The 16,077-nt window shown below is 50.0% G+C and overlaps 1 protein-coding gene across 1 annotated transcript; it reads right to left on the minus strand.

Moving 5' to 3' along the window:
* Nucleotides 1-6,126: 6,126 nt before the first annotated feature.
* Nucleotides 6,127-15,127, minus strand: CHCT1 (CHD1 helical C-terminal domain containing 1; the record flags this gene model as incomplete). The annotated part of the gene is made up of 6 exons (XM_057317765.1): nucleotides 6,127-6,393; nucleotides 8,987-9,182; nucleotides 12,579-12,678; nucleotides 13,142-13,317; nucleotides 13,574-13,675; nucleotides 15,026-15,127. Coding segments are annotated over 6 exons (762 nt in total), but the record flags the coding sequence as incomplete, so codon positions are not given.
* Between the last annotated feature and the right edge of the window lie 950 nt (nucleotides 15,128-16,077).

The following is a 16,077-nucleotide window of genomic DNA, read 5'->3' on the forward strand; positions in this document are numbered from 1 at the left end:
CATCATACTCAATGGTGAAAAGCTGAGAGCTTTTCCCTTAAGGTCAGGAATAAGACAAGGATGTCCACTCTCACCACTGTTATTCAACATAGTACTAGAAGTCCTAGCCACAGCAATCAGACAGCAAAAAGAAAGAAAAGGCATCCAAATTGGTAAGGAAGAAGTAAAACTCTATCTGCAGATGACATATTATATATAGAAAACCCTAAAGACTTCACCAAAAAGCTACTAGAATTGATCGATGAATTCAGTAGTCATAGGATACAAAATCAATGTACAAAAATCTGTTGCATTTCTATCCACTAATAATGAAGCAGCAGAAAGAGAAATTAAGAAAACAATCCCATTTACAATTGCACCAAAGCCAATAAAATATCTAGGAATAAACTTAACCAAAGAGGTGAAAGACCTGTATTATGAAAACCGTAAAACACTAATGAGAGAAACTGAAGATGACACAAAGAAATGGAGAAACACAAAAATTAATTAATTAAAAAATGGAGAAATACTCCATACTCATGGGTAGGAAGAACAAATATCATTAAAAGTCTATAGTACCCAAGGCAATCTACAGATTTAATGCAATCTCTATCAAAATACAATAGCATTTTTCACAGAGCTAGAACAAACAATCCTAAAATTTGCATGGAACCACAAGAGTCCTCAAATAGTTGAAGCAGTCAGTCAAAACTGGACGTATCACCGTTCCAGATTTCAAGTTAAATTACGAAGTGGTAGCAAACAGTATGGTGCTGGCATAAAAATAGACACGTACGTCAACGGAATAGAATAGAAAACCCAGACATAAACACAATTACATGGTCAGTTAATCTTCGACAAAGGAGAAATGAATATCCAATGGGAAAAAGACGTCTCTTCAACAAAGGGTGTTGGGAAAACTGGACAGCCACATGCAAAAAGAGTGAAACTGGACCACTTTCTTTCACCATGCACAAAAATAAATTCAAAATGGACTAGGAGCACCTGCCTGGCTCAGTCGATAGAGTGCGCGACTCTTGATCTTGGGGTTGTGAGTTCGAGCCACACGTTGGGTGTAGAGATTAGATAAATAATAAATAAATAAATAAATAAATAAATAAATAAATAAATAAATAAATATTTTTAAAAACTCAGGAGTCACATGCTTTACCAACTGAGCCAGCCAGGTGCCCCTGATCCTGTATTGTTTTGTTACGGTAGTATATTTTTCTCCTTTTTCATTAAAATTCTACATGGACACAGATGAATGGACCAGAACAGAACGTTCAGAAATAGACACAAATAAATTGGGAATTTAATGTATCATAAGAGTGACATTTCAAATCAGTGTAGGAAAGATGGATTTTTCCCCCTATATGGTAGCTCCTATAAATACACTCCCACATGTGCAAGGACAACTGTTTAGCCATCTGAAAAAAAATATGTTGGATTCCTGTTATACAACTTATACCAAAATAAATTTCAGATAGACCAAAGATTTAAATGTAAAAATTGAAACCCTAGTGCTAGAAGGAAAGACACAATTTTAAATATTCTCTGAGTGGGGGAAACTTTTCAAAGTCATGAAGAAGCTGTTAAAGGAAGGACTGATAACTACATAAAAATAGAAAATGTCTGCATGCACAAAGGAAAAACCATAAAGCCAAAACACAGAAGCATTGGGTGTGGGGTCAGGAGACCTGGAAAGTCAGTATTTCAATTTAGCTGTATCAGCTCTAAGTTGCTTCCATTTAAGGTTTTAGGGAAAATATCCATTGTTCCCTAGGGCAGGGGCCCTCCTTGGGGGCTGCCTGGTCTGGCTCTGGGTGAGGCATTTTCCCTGCCGTGAGACTACCGCCTAAGGCCAAGGTGTGATTGGGGGTTCCCACCTGGGCACTCCACCTCCAAATAGCCTTCCCCAACCACCTGCTTCTGGTGTCCCCGCGTCCAGCTTAGAGAGTCATACGTTGGGTAGAGGTATCTTAGCTAAGAAAATACAAACTATTCTAGAACTAACACATTGAGGCTTGTGGGTTACTTGTGGGACACCAGCGTTTGGGCCACGGCAGGTGGAGCATGTGTCTCGGGTGTATAAGAGTGCCCGCCGGGGGCATCGAGTCTGAGTTCTAGTCCCAGTTCTGGCACTGACTTCCTGCCAACCTTGGAGAAGTCAACCTTTCCTCTTGGGCCTCTTTTTTTCCCTCTGAACCAGGAAGTGGTTGGACAAAATGCTCTAGTTAGGTGCGTTAGTTCATTCATTCATTCTACAGATGTTTGTTATGTACCTACTACATGCTGGGGGACGGCTGCAATTGCTTGGGGTACAGCAGTGAACAAAACAGATGAAAAGCTCTGCCCTTGTGGAATTTACATGTTAGGTGGGAGGATACCATTAATCAACAAGAAATATAATCATTAACTAAATTATATAGTATTTGAGAGGCCTAAGTGCCTTAGGAAAACAAAAACAGAGTAAGGGATATTCAGGATGTGTGTGGGTATTTATTTATTTTTTTTTAAGATTTTATTTTATTTATGTGACCGAGAGACAGCCAGCGAGAGAGGGAACACAGCAGGGGGAGTGGGAGAGGAAGAAGCAGGCTCCCAGCCGAGGAGCCCGATGTGGGACTCGATCCCAGAACGCCGGGATCACGCCCTGAGCTGAAGGCAGACGCTTAACGACTGCGCTACCCAGGCGCCCGTGTGTGGGTATTTAAAATGAGGGTACAGGGGTACCTGGGTGGCTCAATTGGTTGAGCATCTGCTCTCGTCTCAGGTCATGATCTCACGATCCGGGCATCGAGCCCCACATCGGGCTTCGCGCTCAGCCGGGAGCCGGCTCCTCCCCACCCCCCATGCTCTATCTCTCGTTATCTCTCTCTCTCAAATAAATAAAATCTTCAAAAAAAAAATGAGGATATATGCTAGGCTACACCAAGAAGGTGACATTTTCTTTAAAAGATTTTATTTATTTATTTATTTATTTATTTATTTATTTGAGAGAGAGAGAGGGCATGCTCATGTGCATGATTAAGGGGGAGGGAGAAGGGTAGAGAGGGGAAGGAGAAGCAGGCTCCCTGTTGAGCAGGAAGCCGGCTATGGGGCTCGATCCCAGGACCTGGAAATCATGACCTGAGCCAAAGGTAGACACATTAACCAACTGAGCCACCCAGGTGCCCCAGGAGGTGACATTTGAACAGAGATTTGAAGGCAATAGCCAACTGGATATATTGGGAAAGAACATTCCAGCCAGACAGAGGAAACAGCCAGTGAAAAGGCCCTGAGGCAGGAGTGTGCTTGACAAGTAGTAGAAAAGCAAGAATGAGGTCAGACAGGTAACAGAATGGACAATGGGAGTAGACCATAGTAGGCCTTGTAGGCCCTTGCAAAATCTTTGGCTTTTAATTTGCATGAGATGAAGAACTGCCGGAGGGTTTTATTTCTTTGTTTTAATATTTTATTTTTATTATTTATCTATTTATTTATTTGAGGGGGGAGGGGCAGAGGGTAAGGGGTAGGAAGAGGGAAAGAATCTTGAGCAGACTCTGTGCGGAGTGCGAAGCCCCACGTAGGGCTCAATCCCACAGCCCTGAGATCATGGCCTGAGCCAAAACCAAGAGTCGGTGCTCAGCCAACTGAGCGACCCAGGCGCCCCTTAATATTTTTAGGGCAGTTTTAGGTTCACAGCAAATTTGAACTAAAGATTCAGAGATTTCCCGTACACCAGCATCCCCGCACACGCACAGCCTCCTCATTACCCACACCCCCCGCCAGAGTGTTGCAAGGACACATCGCCACCCAGAGTCCATAGTTTACTAGGGCTCAGGCTTGACGTTGCACATTTTATGGATCTGGACACACGTATAAAGATATATATCCACCATTCTAGTATCACGCTGAGGATTTTCACTGCCCCCAAAATCCTTTGTGCTGTTGGAGGGTTTTGAGTGAAGCAATGTCCTGTGATCTTCTTTTTTGGAATTCTGAGATCCTACTACATTTGAGGAAGGAGTTAAGAGGGCTACAAAACCAAGACTGTTGCCTATTTTGCCTTCAGGCCGCCCGCTGGCCCACTTGCCACTGGTCTCCACCTCCACACGGCCCTGCCTTGGTTGGAAGAATGAGGCTGTAGAATCCCATTGTTCCTCTAGGTGGTGATGCCGCCTCACACACAGGGACACTTCCCCGTGCTGCTCCCAGACGACCAGCCCTTTCCCTGGCACCTTGTCAGTGAAATCGCTCAGGAGAAAATTGGAGAGGCCCTCCATCGTCAGGGACACCGTCCAGCCCGCTCACCCTTCTCTGGCAAATCCTCCCTGCTTTGTCAGGACTGTCGGGGCCACTGGAGCGAGGCCGACCCCCAGACCCCTACTCCATCTCGCCATTTCTGGGAAGCAATGAGTATGAAGAACAAAGAGAGCCCTGCCGTCTTCTTTCCCTCCTTATGCTTCCGTGTACTTGTTCTTCAAGTCTAGATCGATATTCATTTTAACACTTAACCGTTTTGATGATTCTCACTCTGGAATATGAATGGAGGGAGGGGGGAGGAGAAAGGGTCACACTCGTATGGTCACCGTATGCTGCTGCCTCAGGCAGCCTTCAGACTCTCCTGTGCTTTTGGAAAATGATTGCATCTGCTTTCCTTCCTGGAGTTGACCACCGTCCACACGGTCTTACTAGCTAGAAACAGGTACCATCTTCACTTCCATCTCCTCCCTCTTTTATCTTTCACACCTGTCCCTAAAAACTGTCCATTGTGTCCTAGGTAATGTCACAAATTCACCCCTCTCCCTTTTCTGCACACCCATCCGCACTGCCTTTGTATATCCCCAGGGCAGCAAATGCGAAAAGTGAAGCAAGTCAAATGGGTGATATAAATGAGGGAAGAAGGCCAGTGTGTGAAGCAAGAGGGAGTGGTGGGGACTGTGGTGAACTGGAAGGAGTATCAGTGAACCGTGAGCCCCTGCTGCTCAGCCCCAGTCTGTGGGGAGCCCCAGCCTGTGGGGAGGCCCCAGCCACGGGGGGCAAGTTGTGAAAAGCCAGAAATCTGTTGCTGTTTGTTGTTTTTAATGTGAAATGTACCAGGTTGATATTGGCAACTGATTTTTTTAAAAAAATGTTTTAAATGATAAGAACACAAAGGGGCAAACAACACACTGGTGGTCCGAATTCAGTGCGAGGCAAGCAGACTTTTGACCACCGGTCTGAACCATCATTCCAGCTATGACTATTGATGTGGTTTCTTTTTTTTTTTTTTTTTTTTTAAAGATTTTATTTATTTATTTGACAGAGATAGAGACAGCCAGCGAGAGAGGGAACACAAGCAGGGGGAGTGGGAGAGGAAGAAGCAGGCTCATAGCGGAAGAGCCTGATGTGGGGCTCGATCCCATAACGCCGGGATCACGCCCTGAGCCGAAGACAGACGCTTAACCGCTGTGCCACCCAGGCGCCCCTGATGTGGTTTCTTCTTTGGTCTCCGGCCTCTCCCGTTTCCCACTTCCACACACTTTGCTCGTGGCCCGCAGAGCTTCTCCCCAGTCACCAGGTAACACCAGCTCGTCCCACTGCTTGACGACTCCCTTGCCACGGTCCCCCCAGATTACCCAGGAGACCAAGTGCAGATGATTGAGACAGGCTGCCGGACTTCTCCCTCTCTGACTCCAGGCCCGCTCCCTTCCCCACTACGCCCTCCCAGGCACACATCACTCCTTTCTTACGGGCCAAGGCCTCCCGGCGTACCTCTGTTCAACCCATCGTAATGTCTATCCACGTGTGTCTCCTGCACTAGATGGCAAAGCACGGTCATTAACGCACGTGATCGTGACCACCCCTTATTCATCTGTGCTCATGGGGGGCACCTGCCGCTCAGAAGGTAGCTGGCAAATATTTTTTTTAATAAATTAAAAAATGAATGAATGGGGGCGCCTGGGTGGCACAGCGGTTAAGCGTCTGCCTTCGGCTCAGGGCGTGATCCCAGCGTTATGGGATCGAGCCCCACATCAGGCTCCTCTGCTATGAGCCTGCTTCTTCCTCTCCCACTCCCCCTGCTTGTGTTCCCTCTCTCGCTGGCTGTCTCTATCTCTGTCAAATAAATAAATTAAAAAAAAAAAATGAATGAATGATGACTGTTAGCCAAGTAAGGTAGAACTGTCTTAAGGATGTTTATTTCCCCACCCCATTGATACGTAACTAAGACCTGAGCATCCTTTTGACAAAGACAGTTTTCTTCTTTCCCCTCATTGGCCCCCAGCCCCCAGGGTGCAGAGCTGTTGGAGACAAGTGCTCTAGGAGCCAGGACAAGCTGGCCCCCCATCTCAGCTGGCTGTTCTTAGGGGCAGGTCTCTGGAGTCTCTGGGGCTTCCTTAATCCTCTTTCTCTTGAGTTTTGTTTTGTGAGGAAGTTTCCTTAGAGAACCTGAAAAGGGAAGGTGACACAGTCCTGATAACATCACAAACAGTAAGAGAATCTCAGCCTGTGACATGTAGGGGAGGGTGGTGGGGACAGAAAGGAAGAACGACAAAATCTTGTCTTGCAACCTCTGTCCCTTCCTCTTTTCTCACAGAAACCCGGTGGCGGAGGAAGACAGTATCACCCCGATTTACAGATGAGGGAGCTCACCCAAGCGCAAAGCCCACCCTGCCCAAAGCCCCAGGCAAGTGAGGGGCAGAGTCAGGACTAGACCACATTTCTTGACTCTGAGTCCTCCCCACACCCGTCTCAGATTCCATGCCCCGGTTCCCAGGACTTGGCTGCCGGACCATTTGCAAACCCCCGCTGCCTTCTTTCTACTTGGAAACGGACTTATGAACATGGTGCCAAAGAAACCACGCACGTTACATTTAGTATCACAGATGGACTCAGTGATTGACCAAAGCCCGTTCATTGTGGGTCCACCAGACAGCATGTGTTTTGTCATGTAAGCCAATGTGAGGAACAGGCAAACAAATGTTTAACAGGACTTCTTCAGGACTTTGAATCGAAAGTCCTGTTTATGCACAGAGGAACAACCTTAAAAAATGCCAAAGGAAGCAACAAGCTTCAAAAGTGGAACATTCTGCAGAACAATGGCCTGATGTCTTCAACACGTCAGGGTGTGCAAAAGGGGACTTTGTCAGGTTCAAAGAGACGGAAGAGACATAACCAGGTGCAATGCATGAGTGGGAAATCGGTGCAAAAAAAGGTCTTTGTCTACTGGGAAAATTTGAATAAAGAGCATTTAATCCAACAAGTAGATGGAATGAAAACGCTGACATGGAATGCTGATCTAGTTAATTGAAAAAAGCAGGTTCCAATCAAAATCCTACATGCAGCGAGGTCTCATTTGGCTAAAATACATGTGTTTATATCTATAAAAAAACATTTGGAAAGCGCCAGCAATAGTGAGGACAATGTATGTTTACATTTTCTTATTTTTGCTTATCGGCATTACCTTATTTTCTATGCTATGCTTATGTTTGTAGGAATAAAACGTTATTTTAAGAATTACATGAAGGCCAACGTTCTTAACCCACCATCCAAGGTTTTTTCCTATTACCCCCCTATCCTGCACTTCCCCAACCTGCCCTTCCATTCACCTCCAGGCCCAGACTGTCTGCTCATCGCCCCTCACCTCTGCACACACCTCTCCTCCCTCTCTTTCCCTCCCTTGCCCCTCTTCCCCTCCTTCTCCTTTTCCCTTTCTTTAAAGTCTGTCCCAGAGTTACCTCCTCCAGGCAGCCTGTCCTACCCTTTGCCCTATGGCCTCGGATGGCTCATTCGTAAAAGGGGGATGATAATAGGCATCTCCTGAGGCCGCTGCACGGGGTAGGGTTAGGTGAAACGGAGAGAGACCAAGCACCTGGTCTGGGGAGAGGCTGGCCCCAAAGCCCAGAGCTCCACTTTCCTTATCTGATCCGTGAACTGCGAGGCCTACGTCATCTTTACGAGGGACTGGCCTTCATCCCATTGTATATCTGCTTCCTCAGTTTAAACTAGAGTCATCAGGGCCATGGGCCCACAGAAAGCCCTGGGCCTCAGGAACTGCCTGACTCATGCCCACTGCCCCTGCCCCGTTTTCACTCCTGCTCTGGAACTCGGGACAGCTGTGACTGGTGGACGAGGCCCTGAGTGCTGCGGGCCTGCCTCAGTCCCAGCCAGCCTGACCCTCCGAGGAACACCTGGGGCCAATTTAGGACCACACTTTGAAATCCAAGGCCACCTTGTTCGCCTTCACTTTCTCTCCCAGTAGCGAAGCAAGAAGAGCTAACTGTGGTCCCAGGAGCCGGATCCAGAAGGGTGAGGGGTAAGTGGCTCCGACATCTCTTTGTACCTCCGTGCCTGGGAGGGGCCTTCATAGGTTCCAACCTTGGCTGGGACCCCTCACTGAAGAGTCTCTGTCCCCTCACCGCACAGCCTCTGTCCAGAGGGCCAAGCAGTGCAGTCACTGCAGAGACCAAGGCTGCTGGGAAGGTCATTCCCAGGCCATCTGACTCGACTTGGCCCTCACTGTGGGAACGAGCCACTCCCTGAGACCGTACCCCACCCAGCACCCGGAGCAGGCATCCTGCCACTGCTTGGACACTTCCGGGGAGTCCCCACTCCTGACTGCTGGCAACGGTCTCTGCTTCTAGTCCTATGGGAAAGTGGCTTCGTTTAAACCGTTCACAGAAAAGTGCAGGATCCAAAACTCTGCGTATCGTGAGACCTCCGGAGGGAAATCATGCAGAACGCTGAAGGAGACACGCCAAACTCTTAACAGGCATGGCCTTGGGGGATGGGTGGTTTTCCTCTCTCCTGTTTTACACTTATTATACATTTCAAACTTTCTACGATAAGCATACCCGCAGGGAGGGGGGGGAAGAGAAAAGGAAGTGCAGAAGGGGAAAGAAACAGGGACAGAAAGAGACGTGCCGGGTTAAAGGGAAGATGGGGAGGGGAACCCGTCTGGGGGCTGCTGGGGGGGGGGGGGGGCGCTGCCCCGCTGCCGTGGCCCCGCCCCCGGGCACGCCCCCACACCTGAGGGCATTACCTTTCCCGACCTGGACCCGGGCTGTCGGCTCCCCCAGCAGGGAGGCCTCTCCGCCCGGGGCCTGCATCTTGGACAGCCTCTCCTTCACGCCGCTGAGGCTGCCGTGCAGCCCCCAGGCGCTGCAGAGCCTGGGCAGACTGTCCTCCCGGCCGGCCAGCAAGGAGCCCTCCGCGGCGTCCAAGGGGCGGAAGGCCACCTGCAATGGGCCGTAAAGTTGAGGAGAGTGTGGAGAAGAGAGGGCCCCACGTGCCCATAGAGCCCCGGCCCTGCCCTTGCGAGGAAATTACTGCGGTCTGGGCACCTCACCCCCTCACCCAGCAGGAGGCACGGGTCACAGACGGGGAGAGAAAGGACCGTGGGGACACTGGGGCCAGGCCGTGAACGGTCTCCTCTTGGTGGTTCTTTACTTTGATACATGTCCTCCAGCTCCTTTTAGAGTTATATATATTTTATTTAAATTCTACTTAACATAGTGTAATATTGGTTTCAGGAGGATACAGTGATTCATCACTTGCATACAACACGCAGTGCTCCTCGCAAGTGCTCTCCTTAACGCCCATCACCCAACTAGCTCCTCCCCTCCCCCCTCCCCTCCAGCCGGCCTCAGTTGCTAGAGTTCTCTGCAGCTCTATATTAAGAGTTCTCCATAGTTAAGAGTCTCTTGGGTTTGCTTCCCTCTCTTTTTTTCCCCTTTCCCCTAGGTTCATCTGTTTTGTTTCTTAAATTCCACATGAGTGAAATCATATGGTATTTGTCTTGCTCTTTTTCATTTAGCATAATACACTCTAGCTCCATCCACGTCATTGAAAATGGCGAGATTTCATTCTTTCTGACGACAGATATATACCTCACATCTTCTTTATCCATTCATCAGTCAGTGGACATTCGGGCTGTTTCCATAATTTGGCTGTTGTTGATGGTGCTGCTATAAACATCCGGGGGCACATGCCCCTTCAAATCAGTATTTTTGTTTCCTTTGGGTAAATACCTAGTCATGCAATTGCTGGGTCATAAGGTAGTTCTAGGTTTAACTTTTTGAGGAACCTCCATACTGTTTTCCACAGCAGCTGCACCAGTTTGCATTCCCACCAACTGTACATGACGGTTCCCTTTTCTCTGCATCCTCACCAACACTTGTGTTAATTTTAGCCATTCTGACAGGTGTGAGGTGGGATCTCCTTGCGGTTTTGATTCTTATTTCCCTGGTGATGAGTGATGTTGTGCATCTTTTCGTGTGTCTGTCGGCCTCGAGTTATAGTGTCTTACGCATTTGTTTGTAATAAAACAATGGTGTTTGTTTTAAAGTCCTTGGCAAAATTAAAATTGAGAGTCTAAAAATATCTTTTGAAATTTTCCTGGCCAGTGAAATCCAGGAATCACTAAAATGACAAGAGGAGGATTCACTGAAACGATCTACCCATTCATGTTCCGAGGAAGAAAGAGACCCCAAGGGGGAAGTGTTTTGGTTAAAGCTGCATAGCCAGAGTGGGGTGCCGTAGTTAGAGCAGGGCTTTCCTCGGAGCCAGATTACGTTGGAACCCGCCCTTCCCCCCACCTGCTACGTGCTCTGGTCACGTTACTTCACCTCTCTGCATTTGGCATCTCCATTTATACACTGCGGACACTGATTGTAATCACCATGTAGGGTTACTTTTGAAGATTATAGGAGGGAACGTAAAGGGCCTGGCACATAGAAACTGTTACCTATGATTCTTGTTTTCAACTAGTGATTCTCAAAGTGTGCTCTGTGAACCCCTGGGGGCCCCTGAAATATTTTGACCTCGCTGACCCCCTGAAAAGTGGGGTCTACTCAAAGTGCACGAGGAACCAATGGATTCTAATGTAACCCAGTGTGAAAAGGTCATGGATGCAAATTTGAGAAAGCTACATACAATATGATTCTAGCCGTATGACATTCTGGAAAAGGCAAAACCATGGAGACAGTAAAAACATCAGTGGTTCCCAGGAGTTTGGAGAGAAAGGATAGAGGGATGAACTCGTGGAGCACAGGGGTTTTATGACAGCGAAACTATTCTGTAGGAATAGGATACTGTAACGGTCCATACATGTCAGTATGCATTTGTCAAAACCTAAAGGGGGCGCCTGGGCGGCTCAGTCGGTCTGCTCAGGTCATGATCCCAGGGGGTCTTGGGATCCAGCTTCACATCGGGCTCTCTGCTTGGTGGAGAGCTTCTCCCTCTCCTCCCCACTCGTGCTCTCTCACTGTCTCTCTCTCTCAAATAAATAAAATCTTAAAAAAAAAAAAAAACCAAAACCTATAGAATGTACAACACAAAGAGTGGGCCCTGATGTAAAATATGGACATTATTTAGTTAATAATGTGTCATAAACGATGTGTCAGTCCTGGCTCACTGATGGTAATAAATGTGACTCTCTCATGCAAGATGCTAATAACAAGGGAAACAGGAGGGGTCAGTATATGGGAAATCTCTGTGCTTTCTACCCAAATTTTCTGTAAACCGAAAACTAAAAATATACCTATATTTTAAAACATTCATTGATATGGTTTCAGATTGCACATTGTTACTAACCAGCTGCCACTTGCTGGACTTCGGTGCGGTATCCAAGAAGAATATCCACGACTATCTGAAAATGCTAGTAAAATACTCCTCTTTTCTCTAACCATAATCTGCACAGGCTAGGTTTTCTTTTTCTTTTCTTTAAGGATTTTATTTATTTGTCAGAGAGAGAGCGCACACAAGCAGAGGGAGAAGCAGGCTTCCTGCTGAGCAAGGAGCCTGATGCAGGACTTGATCCCAGGACTGTGGCATCGTGACTTGAGCCCAAGGCAGGCGCCTACCCGACTGAGGCACCCGGGCTGGGTTTTCTTCGTGTACTTCAACCAAATCACACAGCAGAAGAGGCTGCAGAAGCGGCTGTTTTCTATTAAAGCCAGACACTACAGAGATTTGCGAAAATGTCAAACAATGCTACTCTTCTCATTTTTTGTTTTGGAAAATATAGATTTTTCTTGTAAAAATTGTTTATGTTAAAATGTAATGGGCTCCTTGTTTTTATTTTTAAATGGATTAGTGAGTACATATTTTGAATTGTTTCTGTAGTTTTAATTTCTAATAGGGCAAATCTCAATAGCCATAACCTACATAAACGAATGCTCCGGGGGCTTCTCCATAGCTTTCTAAGAGGGGGAACATGACTTGAGTCCACAAGGTTGGACAGTCACTGTTTTTGAACACAGCCAGGCCAGGCTCTGTGGACAGTCCTTGGGGCCCTCCCCAGGCTGCCTGTGCCTCTCTGCCCGGCCTCCACACCCCCCCCCCACAGCTCCCCAAGAATGTCCCTGCACTGTCAACACTGGGGTGTGGGTGTGGAGTGTGAGGAAGTACCGAGCACTTGAAGCTGAGCCTCTGCCCTCTTCAGCCCCACTTTGCCCCCGGTCGGGGTAAAGGGAGGGGGTAGCGGGGCCTTGCTGAGGCAGTGAGCATGCGAACAAGTGGAGGGATGCTGGCGGTATCGGAGGGCCCCGCGGCCCCAGGCCACCCCCCACAATCCGAGAACACACCAGCCAACCCGTAGCTGGGCCCGGGAGGAGCTTCCCTGAGCGCCTCACCAGGAACTGGGCTGTCTGGTTGCTCTTGGTGCACTCGTAGAGCCCGCGGAGCTGTCTCGCCTCCAACTCTGAGAAGAGAGAAACGAACCGCCAGAGCATCCTGCGGGAGGGGGGGGGGAGAGCAAGGCTGAGGGAGGCCGAGCGCAGCCCCTCTCCCTTCGGCATCCGTCGTGTGTCCAGCACCCACCCAGGGCGAAGTGGACCGCAGGCGGCCTCCTTGGATCTGGCCGGGGATGTGGAGAGGTGGAGAGCTGCTAAACCTTGCATTCCCCCCACCCCACCCCGGTGATGGACACCCACACCACACAGCAGTTGTTCATTCAGAGGTCGTTCTCCACAGAGTCGGGAGGGTCCTTTGTCCCGTGTGCAAGCTGCCCTGAACCAGTGCTGCCCTGAATACCTAGAGGACCCTGTTCTCTCCACCCCTTCTTCACCATGCTCCCTCCAGGAGCCTCACTCTTTCACATAAAGATGAAGGACTCCGGGATCCTGACTGAGGTGTGTCCTTGAATGAGGGGGGCCCAGGAGTGGGTATAGTGGGAAGGGCAAGGAGGCTGCCCTACTTCCTCCAGTGCTTGATTTCCCAGGTTCGGCAGTAGTGCTGCAGAAAGGTGTTGATGTGGTCCCCTAGGACCACCAGGCTCTGCTTCATGTACTTGAGCTTCTTCTTCTGGGGAAGGTCCCCGGGCAGGTGCAACCTTCGCAGGAACTTCTTCAGTGGCCTTAGATATTCTTTACACTGAGGAGGTAACAGGTGAAGTGAGGGACCAGAGGAGAAAAGAGGTAGAAATGGGTAGCCCCAAGTAACCAGCAGCCCTTTATGGGCCAGGAAGCGTTAAGTGGGCGTTAAGGAGCGTTAAGGAGGTTCTCATCAAGGTCTTATCCCACTTCCTTCCCAAGAGCATGACAAATGGAACAGTAAGCTCTGGGTCTGAGGCCTGCCAATTTCTGACCCAGGTCTCCTGGCCTGTAGGAGGACAGGGTCCCTTACTCACAATTTTGAAGGTGTCCTGGCCCAGGCCCTTGGCGTGGCGTACGAGTGAGTCTGCAGGGGGGGTGGTGCCAGAGCTCTTCTCTAAGCAGGGTACGTCTGTCGCCTGGGAGGAGTCAGAGGGCAGCGGTCAGCTGGGGGGCTTAGGCGAGTGCTCCTGAGGGGGGCAGTGCGAGGCAACCAGTTCCAAATTCCAGCCAAAGCCCTTCTCCATTTTCCCGGGGACCTCTCCCTTGGCCCAGCCCTGAGGCAAGTAAGCTCTTAGCAAAGAAACCCATCCCCGAAGATCCCTGCTTAGAAAGCCTAGAATGCCCTACCCATTTCTTTTATAATCATTACAGCACAGTATTGTGGCTAATTTTGCAAAGCACTTATAAACATCAACTCATTTTATTCTCCCACAAATTCTGTGAGGTGAGCTATCACTACCCCTGGTTACAGACGAGAACACTTGGAGGCACCAAGAGCTTTAAGGAACTCCTGCTCCTGGAACGAGCGGGGAGTCATTTACTCATTCATTCAGCAAACATGTATGGAGCGCCTAAGTCCCAGGCCCGCCGCTCACCGGCAGCATCAAGCCCCGATAGTGGGCACTTAGAAAAGCATGTGACAGTGATGGTAATGAGCAGGAGCTTTCTGACAGCAAACACGGGGCCAAAACTGAAAATTAATGATGACAAAGTGACTGTGAAAGAATACCTGAAGTCCGAGCACAGGATCAGAGTGACACGGTGGGACCTGCACCTGACTTTGCAAAGCCTCTCAGGCAGGTGAGCATTAACCCTGCCTGGGTCAAGGGGGAGGAGGGAGCTCCAGGCCCAGACCGCTCTGAAGGCGGAGACCAGGGAAAGGGAGGAAGGTAAAGGGAGACAGCATGGAACTTAGGCCCCTCCAGGCCCCAGAGCGGGGGGACTTCGGCGGACCATCTCCATAAACACAGCACTCCCACCACACAAGCCCGCACGCACTCCCACACACGGGCACTGTGTCTCCATAACCAGCAATCATCTTGCCAGGGATGTATGTCCTTATCCAGCCGTTTGAATGAATTCACCTTCTCTTGTTCTTCCGGTCCCCTGCTAGCTCATGTACATCACCATTTTTCCTTCTTCTGTTCTTCCCTGAATTTCATGTTCTCTGCTTAGCCCCTCAGGACCCCCTTCTTCCCTCCCTCAGCTCCCTAGCCCCATTTCACCTTCTTTAGTGGCTTGTCCCCTTCAGCCCCTTGCCCATCTGAGGCCTCCATCTCAACAGGTGCACTGGCGGCCTCCAGAGTGGCCCTCCTTATGTCCCCTCTGCTACGACCTACTGCTTCTGTGACCTGAGTGTCTCAGGGAGTGGGCAGGTTGGCTCCAGAACTCGGAGCAAAACCATGGCAACCGCCAACACAGAGCCTAGCTCCCCTCCCCCTCCCATGCCCTCGTTCTTGGGGGTGGCCACCAGCCGCCTCCTTCACCTGGGAACCGCACTCGGGAAGCGAGCAAGATGTGCCAGGTAGACCCAGGGCTTTGTCAGAGCTCCGCGCTGGCCAGGGGGACTGGCACCCCTTCTCCCAGGAGAATGGTCAGATGCCGGTGATTGTGACCCCTGGTAAGGCCTTTGAAGTGATTTTCCTGCGTGTGTATCATTGATGACTCCTCCGTTACACGGTGGGCTCCCCGAGATGAGGGCCATGGTTTATAACGTTTCTTTCTGGTTTGGGGACAAAGATCTAGAGGGTTCCGGAGAGAATGGAATACAGTAAGCCTCTACTGAGACGATCTTTATTCCTCTGTAGCCTCCGGGAAGTTCGTAAGCTAACTGCGTTTGGTTGGGCGTTGGTTGGGCGTTGGTTGAGTGGTGGTGGTGTTTCCAGGGAGGGTGCAAAAAATACAAGCTACCATGTATTATTTCAACTGAGCCTCACAAGAGTCCTCCGAGGCGGGCACCCGCAGTGACCCCATTTCACAGAAGAGGAGCCGAGAGGCCTAGAGGTCCGGTGACTTGCCTTAGGTCTGCGGCCACTAGGGGGCGCGGGGCTCTCGGTCGGATCCGGACCGCTCTAGCCTTTCCCACCGACGCCGCCCTCCGGGGATCCGAGGCCGCGAGAGGCATTGCTGCCGCCGCCGGCGTTTCCCTGGCCCGCTCAGCCCGAAGGCGCTCGGAGGCGCGGAGTCCCAGCCGCGACCTCGCCGCTAACGCGGCCCCCGCGCCCGCTGGCCACCTCCATCCGCGCACGGCGGGGTTCGGCGCTTATGGGACCGTTGCGGCCTCCGCTTACACACCCCGTATCTTCTTCCCGGGGACGCTGGGCTCGACGTCCTGGCCCTTGCCCTCGTGTCCTCCAAGCCCGGGATCCCGGCCCCCCCAACCCCCCAGTCCGTACTTCCCACTTCCTCCCCTGCCTTCGCCAGCACCAGGTCCCTCCGACCGCAGTGGCCAGGAGCCGGGCTGGGATCCCCACCCCGCCCCGCGAAGTCCTCCCAGGCCTCCCTCTCGCCATCTGGCGGCGGTACCTGCACATGACAG

This window comes from Ursus arctos, unplaced genomic scaffold (assembly GCF_023065955.2).
Source record: "Ursus arctos isolate Adak ecotype North America unplaced genomic scaffold, UrsArc2.0 scaffold_24, whole genome shotgun sequence".
Lineage (NCBI taxonomy): Eukaryota > Metazoa > Chordata > Mammalia > Carnivora > Ursidae > Ursus > Ursus arctos.